The 12,500-nt window shown below is 40.0% G+C and overlaps 1 protein-coding gene across 2 annotated transcripts in view; it reads right to left on the bottom strand.

Moving 5' to 3' along the window:
• The window catches only part of LOC138013239 (uncharacterized), a 50,915-nt gene that overhangs the window by 13,661 nt on the left and 24,754 nt on the right, over nt 1-12,500 (bottom strand). For both annotated transcript variants that reach the window (XM_068860260.1, XM_068860261.1), the window contains exons 3-5: nt 2,586-2,853; nt 1,888-2,035; nt 1,384-1,689 (exon numbers count right to left, since the gene is read on the bottom strand). In XM_068860260.1, coding sequence (XP_068716361.1) covers nt 1,384-1,689; nt 1,888-2,035; nt 2,586-2,743 — 612 coding nt within the window. In that variant the 5' untranslated portion in view covers nt 2,744-2,853. The remainder of the gene's footprint in view (nt 1-1,383; nt 1,690-1,887; nt 2,036-2,585; nt 2,854-12,500) is intronic.

The raw sequence follows: 12,500 nt of genomic DNA on the forward strand, positions 1-12,500 counted from the left end.
AAAAGTAAACGTTAACGGTTGGACTAAGGCTAAAGTCGCTCGGAAGCCCACATTATGGAAGGAAACTAAAAAAAAAAACCTTTCTCCACTACAATAGCTTCCTTTCCTAACTAAATTTACAGAGAGACTATTTCATGATTAATTCGTCTAGAAAGGCTTCATATCACTTTTCATATGATTTGTTATCTAGCTATGGTCAAAATCAATCTCAGCCGCTTAAAGTGCCCCTGTAATAAAAAAAAACACTTCCGTTTTTCCTTCAGATTTTGAAGGTGTGTTTTCTTAACACCTGACTGGCAAAATTTTGAGCTTTGATTTTTATCCAAACGCTGTTTACTTTGAGTGTAAGTTTTGGATTTCACAGTCCGCCATTACTCACGTTCAAAACTGACCGATTGGACGTCAGACGGTTGGATCCAGGGAAAAGTGACGTCAGAGGCTCACTAGCTTAAAATTTCAGCGTGTGAACGCAGCTTATTATAAATGCAAAGCATGAGTTTAAAAGTCTGAAAGCCCAAAACCCCCGTGCTGCATATTAATTCTGCGGTGTACACACGTATTGCATTCTTAAACTAGTGAGCCTTTGACGTCATTTTCTCCTCGATCCAGCTCTCTCAAGAACATAATATTAGTAATGGCGGACCACTAAATAGGAAAATTACAGTTAAAATAAAGAGGTGTCTTTTTGAAATCAAGGCTTAAAACGTGGGTCACTTAGTTTTTTGTTAACACAGTTTTGAAATCCAAAGAAAAATATGATTTGATTTTTTGGTCACAGGGGCACTTTAAATGGCCACCAGAATTATGAGCTAATAACCTTGCAGTTGTTGACTAAGCAGAACCGCACCTGGCTAAATTTACCGACCATCTCGACAGATATGTTCCTACGCAACTTCTACGATATGATCCTGTAATCAGTTGCTACTGAATGTCCCGAGTACAAACACTGTTTCGTTTGGAAAAGGTACTTTCAGCGTTGCAGCGCCGAAACTGTGGAATTCTGTTCCATTCGAAATAAGATCTGCTGAAAACTTAAATCAATTTAAATCTAAATTGAAAACTTATTTATTTCGTGATGCTTATTTTAAACTTTCTGTGGATCTTTACATTATGCCACTTCTTATTGTTAATATTCTCTGTTCATAGTTTTTAGAATCTTTGTTATATTTTTATATAGTTTTCATATTTCTTGTTAAGCGCTTTAGAGCTTTGTATAAAGCGCTATATAAATAACGAATTATTGTTATTTATTATTAACCGATAAAACAAAGACTCAATCCTATTTCAAAAGCCCAAATTATTGTTTTAAAGTTGTCTGCTGTTTAAAGCACATTCTATCATATGTACACCAAACTTTGCTATGAACAATATTGCGTTCCACACCTTGTAGCCTCTAGCATCAGCAAGTCTGTCCTCCTTCAACAAAGCTTCTTTCAATCCCAATGGAAAATACTTGACATTTCTTGCCACCCAAATTGCTTCAATGTTGGCAAGGGACCCACCACTCGTCAAGTGCCCTAAGCATTTGTCTTTTTCGTATCCCATCATTTCACACAAATCCTTTCCTACATCCACTTCAAACTTGGTGGTAACGGTGGAGGATTCTGCGCAACAGTTGTTTTGATTAAAGAGCATTGCAGAGATGTAACCAAGATTTGCTGGCATGTTCGTATCCCAATTAAAGTGACCCTGTGATGAAATGAGAGAAAGACAAAAATCAAGATACACTATGTAAGAGAATGCATGATATCTCATAATTTAATTAAAGCAATCAGAATTCTAGCTTTTTTTTGTAGTTGACGAGTAGGCGAGATCATAAACTCGGTTCCCTTATTATGCGTTTGGCTCAACAGAAATTTATGTATGGCAAGTATAAAGGCGGATTACCTTGTATCTGGAGCTGAAAAATGGTACGGAAGATCCTAGATCCCTTTGCAAGTTGTCCAGTTCTGTCTTTAGATTCTTCAAGGCGTTCTTAAAGGATCCTTGCAAGCGAAGTTTGCTCGTTACATAAGGAGGATCACAGGGAAAGTAACTGAAAATAACATGAATTCAAATCTTAAGCTGGTGATACAAGGTTCAACATTTTGCAACATTTCAGAGTTTGTCAGAAAATGTTAACATTATGTCATTGGCTTCTCGAGGCTGGAAAACGATTGAATATGGCAGTTCAACTGGCAGCAAATTGTTAAACGGATAAGGGGTCTCTCTAGTTTTGTTCATTTACCTCCAATAACGTTGTCGGAAAAACATTCCACAAAGTGCTTAGCCTGTTTTAGCATTCAACAAGGAAAGATACACTGTAATAGAGCTGCAGCTTTAATTTGTTGATGTCCTAAAGTCAACCGCGTATAACCAACCTCGAAGCAATTTTTTCCCGAAATGCTTAACTCGTGTTTTTGGTCTGGCTCAAAGACCTCCAAGATGAGTAACTGGAGAACAAACCTCAATTATCGATTCGAAGCCACTTAAAGATTGTTGCTCATTGGCGTTAGAAGGTACTATAATTTAAATAAAAATCTCCCGAGAGACGGGGTCGCAACAAAGTTCTGATTAATGCCCTTTCTTTTCTTTTTTTTTGTTACCTTTGACGAAATTTAACATGCGACCCTACAGCTCTTGTCAAAAGGTCCTGAAATATATCCCCGTTTTCTCCATTAGGGCCCAGAAACCAGGCTCCCAATGCTGCACAGGGATTATCCTCTGTGAAATCGTCTGAGCTGAAGGAAGAGAGCCGATGCATTGGTGAATAAATGAGATCCCGTGACAGCGTGACAGTCTTGAGCGCCGTGGTACGTCAAGGCCAAGTTGGTAAGTAAGTCTTCTCCGATGCGCTGAAAAGATGTTAGAGAGCTGGAGAGGAAAAAAAGTACGTCAATGAGTAATATTATTACTATGATTAATGATCAATTTCTTCTATCATTAATTTAGTGTAAAACAGGTGTCTTTCAATCGGTTCATGAAAAAAAAAAAAAAAACGGTTTCTGTAGTGTGCCGGCAAATGTCCTTTGCGTGGTTAAACTCTGACCAGAGTTTTTCTCTGTCCTTGTGTGGGCCCATTTCCATTTAATTTAGTAGGGCTAACGCTCACATGGTTCATATGGGGTACAAAACTAGCACCTCTTATTACACTCTGATCAGTTAAGTCTGTTGATATATAAAGTGCTACGCGGCCAACGTTTGTAAAAACGTAACCCTTCCTATCTTGTTTATAGTTAGACCACACTGCTCGAATATGGATGGTGCGCATGGGACCCGCACATTAAAAAACAGATAAAGGACATTGAGAGTGCGCCGAGACGAGCGGCACGTTTTGTTAAAACTGAATACAGTACAACTCCTGGAGCTGCCACAAAAGTTTTAAATGATTTGAAATGGCCAACACTCGAAAAGAAGGAAAGTGGCACGACTTACAATAATGATTAAAGTAGTTTCTGGCCTGTCGGCCATACAACTTCCACCCTATATGTTATTGGCATAATGAAATAGTTTTGGCATTATGAAGTAGTTTTGGCCTTGTGATGTATATTTGGCATTGTGAAGTTTTTTTGGCATTACGATGGTACCAAGATTCTCTGCGAGTGTGCAATCGAGTGCGAAGGGGATTATCGGATAATAACGAAGGCTTTGGAAGACAACTGCAGAGTTGTCAAAGCTAACTAATGATATTTCCTCTGCTAAACTTAGCCATAGTGATCTAAAAATTGGACCTGTTGTGGAAAGCACATTTCAACTTCACTATGACTCTCTTGACAGTAACAGCAGCTTCAATGGTACTTTAATTTTGTCCTCCATCAAAGAAGACATTCTCTGTTTTAAGGTAATCAATCGCATTCTAGATTCCGCTTATCGATGCCTTGTACAACACATTGGAAACGTAAGACGACCACGGCTTTCAATAACAATAGACCAGCTTGAGTATTTTTCATCGATTACGACTTCAGTGCAACAGATATAGCGCACATGTTGAATATTTCAGTACGAACCATTCAAGACTTTGATCTTTCAATCAGAGCATCTTACTCCCCAATTAACGATTCAGATCTTGATGATGTGGTAACGGAAATCATTAAAGAATTTCCCAACATTGGATATTGTACAATGCATTGGGAACTCGGAAAGAGAAAAATTTAGGTCACTAACGTACGACACAGAGTTCGAGATGCAGTGCATCGCGTTGATCCTGGCGGTGTGGCCATGAGATGGATGGATTCGATTCCTAGACGTTCCTGCAATGTAACCGAGCCTTTAGCTTTTTGGCACATCGATTGCCACCACAAGCTGATAAGGTAAATTAGCAAATTGAATGTGGTTCAGGGTTGTCTGTACTCTTATCGACAACAGCAAATCAGCAAATCAGATTGCGAGATTGTTTGCAATATGTCTTTAGGCCACTTCGGAAAATACCATAATTTTCCTGGGACTTAACAATGATCCCAAGAGAAAACAAAAACAATGCTTAGGCAAATTTTTTGGGGAAAAACAAGGAAAATTATGGTATTTTCCAAAGTGGCCTATTTTGTGGTAATTTTATATTCGGCATTTTTATACAACACAAATGATACAAGAAACCAGTCAACTTTCACAGCAAAGGGGGCAGTTTATCATGTACTGTAGTAGTCAATTGAAACCACGGCTCCCCAACCCCCTGGAGATTGTGTAATTTTTACCCATATTTTAAGCTTTCCCCTGCCACTTGGAGGAAACTTGGTGTTACAATACCCACCACTATGGCCCTAATGTTTCATTTGAAGATTATTAAAGGATATCTCCACAGCCATATCCCTGTTACTCCCCCACTATGACTATGGGGTGGAGTGACCATGGCTTCAATTTACTCTTTCATAACCATAGAAACATTGGTGAAGTTTTGAAGCTCAAGCTACAATGTTGTCACGAGCAACCTTCCTAGTTTCCGACGGATTTTCAACAGTTGTGCTTAATTAATATCAAAACCGAAATGCTGCCAACAGAAAGGGATTCAGTTTCCCATGGCATCACAATTCAGAGTTCATCACCGGACTCTTCTTCTTGTGCCTTACTCAAGTGATTATCGTGGTATCTTCACGTGCTTTTTTTGATCAGGACTCGCCTGCTATTTCACTGCTTTTTACATACAGTACTGAGTGTAATGAAAAAAATTACTTCTGTAGTTGGAAGCTAGTCATACACGGCGGCATATATGGATATACCAGAATCCCTGCTCATTAAATGCTCAACAAACACCAGGGCTGATACTGTTCTGCTTCCAGGGTGAGATAGACACTTGCAACTCCAAGCTTTCTTGAATAATGGATACACTATAGCTACACCGTATTAGCCTTCTCCCTAGCAATCTCTTTTAGACAAGATGTATGTCACTCTTGCAGGAGGAAATCAACGCTAATGGCACTGATTGGGACGGTCCATTGGCTGACGAAGCTGACTGTGATGACGCTGTAGATGTACCAGAGATACGTAAACTATTGGACCCAAATCAGTTACAAGTTCTGAAAAATTCACTTGACTCTCTACCGCGACCAGAGGTTTATGGAATAGGTTATTTTGTATTTAGAAACAAAACGAATTGTACACGATCTTTTAAATTCAACCTCAGTTTCAGCATTATCCTGAAGGATGTTTGTTGACATTGCCAGTGCTTGGTAAACTGTCTCTGAGAAATATTACAACCCTCCTTTCAAACAATAAAGCAATCATGAAGCTTAAAATAGTAACAGTGTCATGTTCGTGTTATTCAACAAAGTGTAGAATGGATGGAAAATTCACTATTGAGGCTTTTCCAACCTTAGAAAAAGCATTCTTTTCAACACAACCGGAGAAGAATGTGTGTTCACTTAATTTTACAATGTCAACTAAACCAAATGGATTGCTGACAGTGAGATCTGTAACAAAAATGTGTGTAATATGAACTACCGGTATGTAAAAGAACTCAAACGGAAACCTCACACTTCTTTGACTTCAAATTAAAAAGAAATATTAACAATTCTGTCTCAAAAACCACATAGACTAAACATTCCATGACTTAGAATTTCGCATATCCCTCTGCTTGCATTGATATTGTGGCATCCATTCTTTCTTTGAATTCGGCAAAGGTAGAACAGGTGGTAGGGATGGAAAGTATTCCTAGGCAATCTTCAGGATCAAGGAGACTTTTCTCTTTTCTATTGAATTTTACATAAAGTGGTTGGCTTGGGTACTGGTGACTTCCAAAGACAAACTGAAGAAATCGTCGTGTAGTTGGTGAATGCTGATCCACAGAAGGAACTAAAGAGAATAGTATTAATAATGATGATAATAATGACCTGTTTTACGAGGGCAAGCCAAAAGGGACGTGACAAGTAATCAACAGAGCACGAAGTGCCGATTTGAATACAATTAAATTAAAAGAGTGTTTACTAATTGGGAAGAGGAATAACTCTTTCAACTAGCTTAATTACTGGGTTGAGCTCTGATCGCATGGTTGTCATGTTAGGACGTTCTCGCGTTTTGCGGCATGGCGGTAAACAAATCATCATGTTACCTTTAATGGCTGTGTCACAATAATGTGCATGTGTTAGCTTGATTGACGCCAAACCTTTTTCCAAAAGAAATGTATACAGGAGTCGTATGTAGATTTCTATTGGTTGAAAACAGTTTCAGTGTCAATCGACCCAACACAAAGATATTACCGTGACCCAGGCCCTTTAGCCGGCATACAAAAGCTGCTCAATTCTGGAGTGGTTTCTGTACATGAAGGTAAACATACCTTGAAACAGTCATTTGGATTTTTTTTTCTTTGCACCGAGTTGAGAGAGGCTTCTGAAATGCCCACCCATGTGCAATGCTGAATGACCTTTTTTGTCACAGCAGTTAGCATTCTATGTACATGTAATACCTAACAATGAAACTGGGTATGGAGTGAAAAGGCCTCGTATTGTACAGGTGTAGGAACCACGAAAAAACTCCGTGTTTCCATGAATTTTCCAATAAAAAGTGTCCAAGAGGGTAGGTTAGTCAATCTCATAACATGGGTCCCTTCAGTCAATCAGATAGCTAGAAAAAAAAAAACAAATAAACCATGATCGCGTGATAATGTATAGGTAGTAAAATAAGAAAACAGCTGGTTATATGTGATCCTTACCTGGTAGCAGTGCCACGTAATATCTTTACACCACTCAAATGCTTGTTTTTAACTTTCTTCCATCTCTCCAACACTTGAATTCAGGGTAACTTCGGTTACTAGCACATTGGGTGGAACTTTAACATCATTCATTCTGGGGAATACTTGGCACTAAAGGTGTCTATTCATTTACATTGTCGATGCTAGTTGTCCATGTATGATCTCCAACTCCCTTCTGATGTCATCCATTTCCATTTTCTGATTCATTAGAACAAAGTGTACCATGAATTTTTCACAGGCAACATCTTTGTTCTCTTTAGTGAGGAGCTTGTTCACAAAACCGGCAGTTACAAGATTATTAAGAGCAGATTCTTGCCCATTTAGTTAGCCTGCGAAAACATCCCTTTCTCCTCGCTCTTCGTCGCCGGGGACGAAACTGCTAAGCTCTTATAATGGAGGAAGTCCCTCAATTGCACCAGGGGGTTGAACTACTGGTACTACCATTCCAAAAAGGAAGATAAGCCCAGCCATCATTTCTTCACTGGTACATGTACACACATTTCAATTAATGTAATAGTCACAGTTTCTACCTTTTTGTAACAAAACTACTGGGCATGCTAATAGTACATTTTCTTACTCTTTCAAGAACCTCTCTTACTTCTAAATCTGGTATGTCTTGAAGAGAGAGAGAGAGAGAGATATTGCACAGCCTCGTCAATGGTACCTGTCATGATGTATGCCACCACTGCCTCAGACAAGGCCACCAGAGGATATACCCTTTGTATACCACAGAATGGCAGATCATCAAACCAGTGTAGTAAAACAACAAAGAATCATGAAATTAAATGCAGTGGATGGGCACAAGATGGTCCTCTTCACCCTCAAATAGATGGATATCTGGTTCCCCAGACACCAAACGAGACATGGCCAGATAAAAGTATTCACAGGTTCACCCAGAAGCACACTCCCCTCTTCGCCTCTGAATTCTATATCAGTTGTTGCTCGTATGTTGAGGCATTTCTTATAAAGCTTAAATATGTCTCGAAGGAGCTTTGGAGAGCGACGATCAATGAGGATCTTCTGTTCAAGATTTGGATTGTACCAACTCTGTCGAAAACCATCCAGTGTTGATGGCAATGCAGTAGGCACATCAAACACTGATCTGGACAATTCTTCATCATCTTCCTCTGAAATAAAGGAAATGCGATTGGATGTTCATTTATGGTCGACTGTAGATGATTTATGACTATGCATCTTTCAAAACTAGCAAATGTACAATATTATGTGCGTTTGCTTCTAATTATACATAAATACATGTTATGCTAATAAATCTCAGATATCTAAATACTTGTACCCACCAAGAAAAGCTGCTACAGTTGCATCCACAGTGCCCTCTATAGCAAACCTTTTTGTACTTCTCACTGTAACTTTTATCAGGAAAGATGATCATCACTTCTGCCAGCAATGTAGATCATTAATTTTATGTGAATCATTACAATACACAATCAACATCCCCATGTACATTTTTATCATTGCTGGTACATGCTTTTGTAACTTTAAGAGCCGATGCCTGTAAATATCAAACATCGTCCGACAGTTCGAAAAAATCGACCTCCATTTTATTTCATTAAAAGATTCCCTTTATAAAAGTATTTTCGAAAATGGAGTTAAAAATTTTCAGCGAATTTTATTTTTCGAGAAATTGAGCTTTGTCTGATTTTGCGAAGATGGGGCTCGGAGCCACCCTCAAAATCGGCCAATTTTGTGAATGTTCAGCAGCCTCGCAAAGCAAGAACATGAAAAAAGGGAAACTATCTTTTATATCTCGTAAAAGTACACCATCTGACCTTCTAAAAATCGATAGTTGATATTTTTCTTTCGCTTTTCCAAACAATTTAGGGGCCCTCACAGGAACCTCCTCTAAAACATGGTCGTTTCGCTTAAATTTTACTCTAAATCCCAGGGTAAAAATCTCAGCTGGTGCGCATCGTTTTTTCGATAAAAATACTTTCTAGGGATTCTTAACCTTTCATTACAAACATACAAAAATTTTACCGGCGGCCCGTGAATATTCTCTTGTTGGGAGAATCAAACGTCCAAGCGATTTTCAGTCTTTCTGCATACCGCGCTGTTCAAATTCTACTGCGTGGCGTGAAGGAAATTTTTTAATACTACTTTCCCTGATTTGTTTGAAAATTTCTTAAACCATTTTTTTTTTGTTAGAAAGCCATAGCCAAGAGAAGTAATGTTCTCTCTCGTACCTTGGATTATCCTGATAAATTCTCCAATTGAAGCTTTTTTGGGGAACTAACATTAGCGCGTGACAGTGCTTGCGTGACATTTTAATTTGCATTTGGTGCGATTTCCATTGTCAATACTTTCTACTTTTGCTATTAACTTGCTAGGTTTCTTGGAGTTGAGGATTTACAAGAATGTAATATGTGAGGTCTTGTATATTTGTATTTGGTGATTTTAAAGGTTTCACTGATTTCCCAGCCATGTTTAATTAGATATGCATGACATGTCAACTTTTTTTCGAATCCAGAAAATAAAATAATAAATCTTACTCCAAATGCAATGAATTTTAGCGATTGTTTCCTGATGTTTCAGCGGAGCGGTATTCTAGGTGGTGATTCCTGAATACTTTTCCAATCATTCATTTTCCCGCCGAGGTATTTTGGCAAATGGAAATGTAAATAATCGATATTTCCCACGATATGCCTGGGAACTGTTAATTTCTACAGCTACTTATACGTTTGCGCTGTTTCAACCCGTGTTATGATCAGCGCAGCAAATCCCAAGCTATGTAACCTGTGTAACTAAACTTTTACGAGGATATGGCTCTCTGTGGGTTTTCTAAACTTGTTGGTGGTCCTTGTGGCGCGAGTACAGATCACCCCACAAACAATGAATGTGTTTCTATCCGAGACTGCGATAGAGACGTAAAAGGACACCTAAAGTTTTGCAAAATCAGCGACGACTTTGAGGTACTAAACGAGTCAACACTTCTCCTTGCTCGAGCAGGTAAACAATACCTACCATGTTATGTTATGTGTGTGATATTGTATTTATAGCTTATGGATTTTCGCAGTGATTAATTCATGATCGCAGGCACAGAGTACGTGGGTGGAGTGGGGGCGCTGCACAGGGAAGCGAGAGAGGAGAGGCAAAGGGCTTGGCCCTAAGGGCTGGTTACACGTACGACGCAAGCATAAGCATAAGTGTAAGGATAAACACAAGATTGTTTACACGTGCGATAAGCATAAACACATGGTGATTGCGATTGCCCTTGTGTATGTTCCTGTCCTGGTTTACACAGGTGACGCAACGACACAAGCTTGCGCCGCCCCGGTTTACCCATTTGCTTTTTTGTGCTTATGCTTGTGCTTGCGTTATACGAGTAAACCAGCGTTAATAGCCAAAACACGGATGGCACACCGACATAGACATTGCATACCACGAATGATGCATTAATAAATAAATAAGGATGATGATACTTGATATATTATACAACTAAAAATCGTTTTCAGCGTATATTCAACGGTGCGAACTGAGAGTGATATTTGCAGGAATTTTTGCACCTGACGAGAACGACTTAGCAGCCACTGTATGCCCGCGTCATCGTGACCTGTTTGGGACTCGCTGGCGGCGCGCCAAAGGGAGTCATGGTCGAGTCTTATGCAGTATTCCTACAGTTCTTACTGTCCACAAGTCTCCCTCCACCACTGGCGCATGCGGCCTTACCTTCGCTCTGTCAAAGTTTGTGCTGGAGACGCAAAAGTTGTTACTTCCTGTAGGATCAGGTATGTACATGCGCGGCTAAGGCCGTCATTCACATAAAACCTGAATAATTCCCCACCCCCCTTTTGCCCCCACACCAGATAACCTGATAGTTTTCAGTAATATAACGGTGGCGGACCACTGTACAAAAAGTCGTTCTACGTGAAAGACTCTTTCTATAATGATGTCGAACAATTCCCTTTTAATTCCAGCTGTCTGTAAGAGGTGTAAGGCAAATTTGGCTTCGCTCAGCAAAAGAGAACCGACTCTTGACAGTGATGGAAATTACTCTGATGATGGAAATGAAGGTGACAACGATGGCGACGATGAAAGTGATGACGATTTAGAAGTTACCGTCGCTGCTAAGCATCAAGTCTTTCAGAGAGAGGTAAGGAAATTTTTCACCATTGCCCGCAGTAAGTTTACGGCAATGCCTCTTAGCGGGAGAATAGAGAATATAAATCGGTGGTTATACGGCCTTACTCGGATACGAAAGTAAACACTGAAATTCCATTTGATCCACGGTTATAACTTAATCTTTTCTTTATTCGTAGGCCGAGCAAGAGTGCAGCTTTGTGGTGGCTGAGGATAACCTGACAAGTTCGCTCTGTGGTCTCAGAATAGCTGATAATACCATTGATTCTGACCACATTACTGCCGACACAGCTTCTTCGTCTGAAGAGGCGGTTTGTGATAAGCGTGTGGTGTGTCGTCGTAAGTTGAATGCCTTCCTCGAAGAATATCGCGTAATGCTTCGCGCTCGATACTTGCTGCGTTAGGAATCGACACAACCACGCAGCCTTCGCAAGAAGCCTACTTAGAAGCGTTGGGGGAAGCTTATAAAAACATGTCCGGATGGGATACTAAGCGACAAGTGTTATCAGTGATGTCGGGGGTCGCCTCATTCGCCGCGGTGAAGAAATTCATTCCTGAACTGAGTAGGTACAGATACCATATGGCTAGTACGCATTCATTACAGTTAGGTCGAGGTGTTGCGGTTCCCAAGAATTCAAATCCCCGCATGCGCGTGGATAGAAACCAGTTAGATCACTTTATTTACTTCATAACTAGTGGTCATCTTATTCAAGACTTGCCTTTCGGGGAGAAGCGCCTCAAGCTGACGAACGGGAAAGAGATCAAAGTTCCTAATATCATTCGTACAATGATACCACAGCGAGTAGTTGAACAATACACAGCCTTTTGTCAAGAAACAGGATTTTTACCGTTCAGCAAACGAACGATGTTGAGGATACTGTCTGAGTGCAGTTCATCCGTGCGAAAGTCCCTCCAAGGGCTAGACAATTACGCTGCAGAAGGTGCACGCGCTTTTGACGATCTAGTGGGCATTGTGGAGAACATCAGCCCTAATGTTGAGCCTAGTGAAAGGAGACAGGTTCTCGATACTCTGAAGGCAGTAAAACTCTACCTTAAAGGAGAATACAAGGTAGGCGATAAAAAATAGCCATGCTGAGCCTGTCATATAGCTGGCAACATTATTGTTTGCTGTTATTGTTACAGGTACACACCAGTCGCAATAGTGAAGTGGCGGATCATTGCAGTGTACACGCTTTGAGTGATCCTTCTGATAAAGACTTCAGTCAAGAGTGCGATCACCAGCATG

This window comes from Montipora foliosa, chromosome 8 (assembly GCF_036669935.1).
Source record: "Montipora foliosa isolate CH-2021 chromosome 8, ASM3666993v2, whole genome shotgun sequence".
NCBI classification, from domain to species: domain Eukaryota; kingdom Metazoa; phylum Cnidaria; class Anthozoa; order Scleractinia; family Acroporidae; genus Montipora; species Montipora foliosa.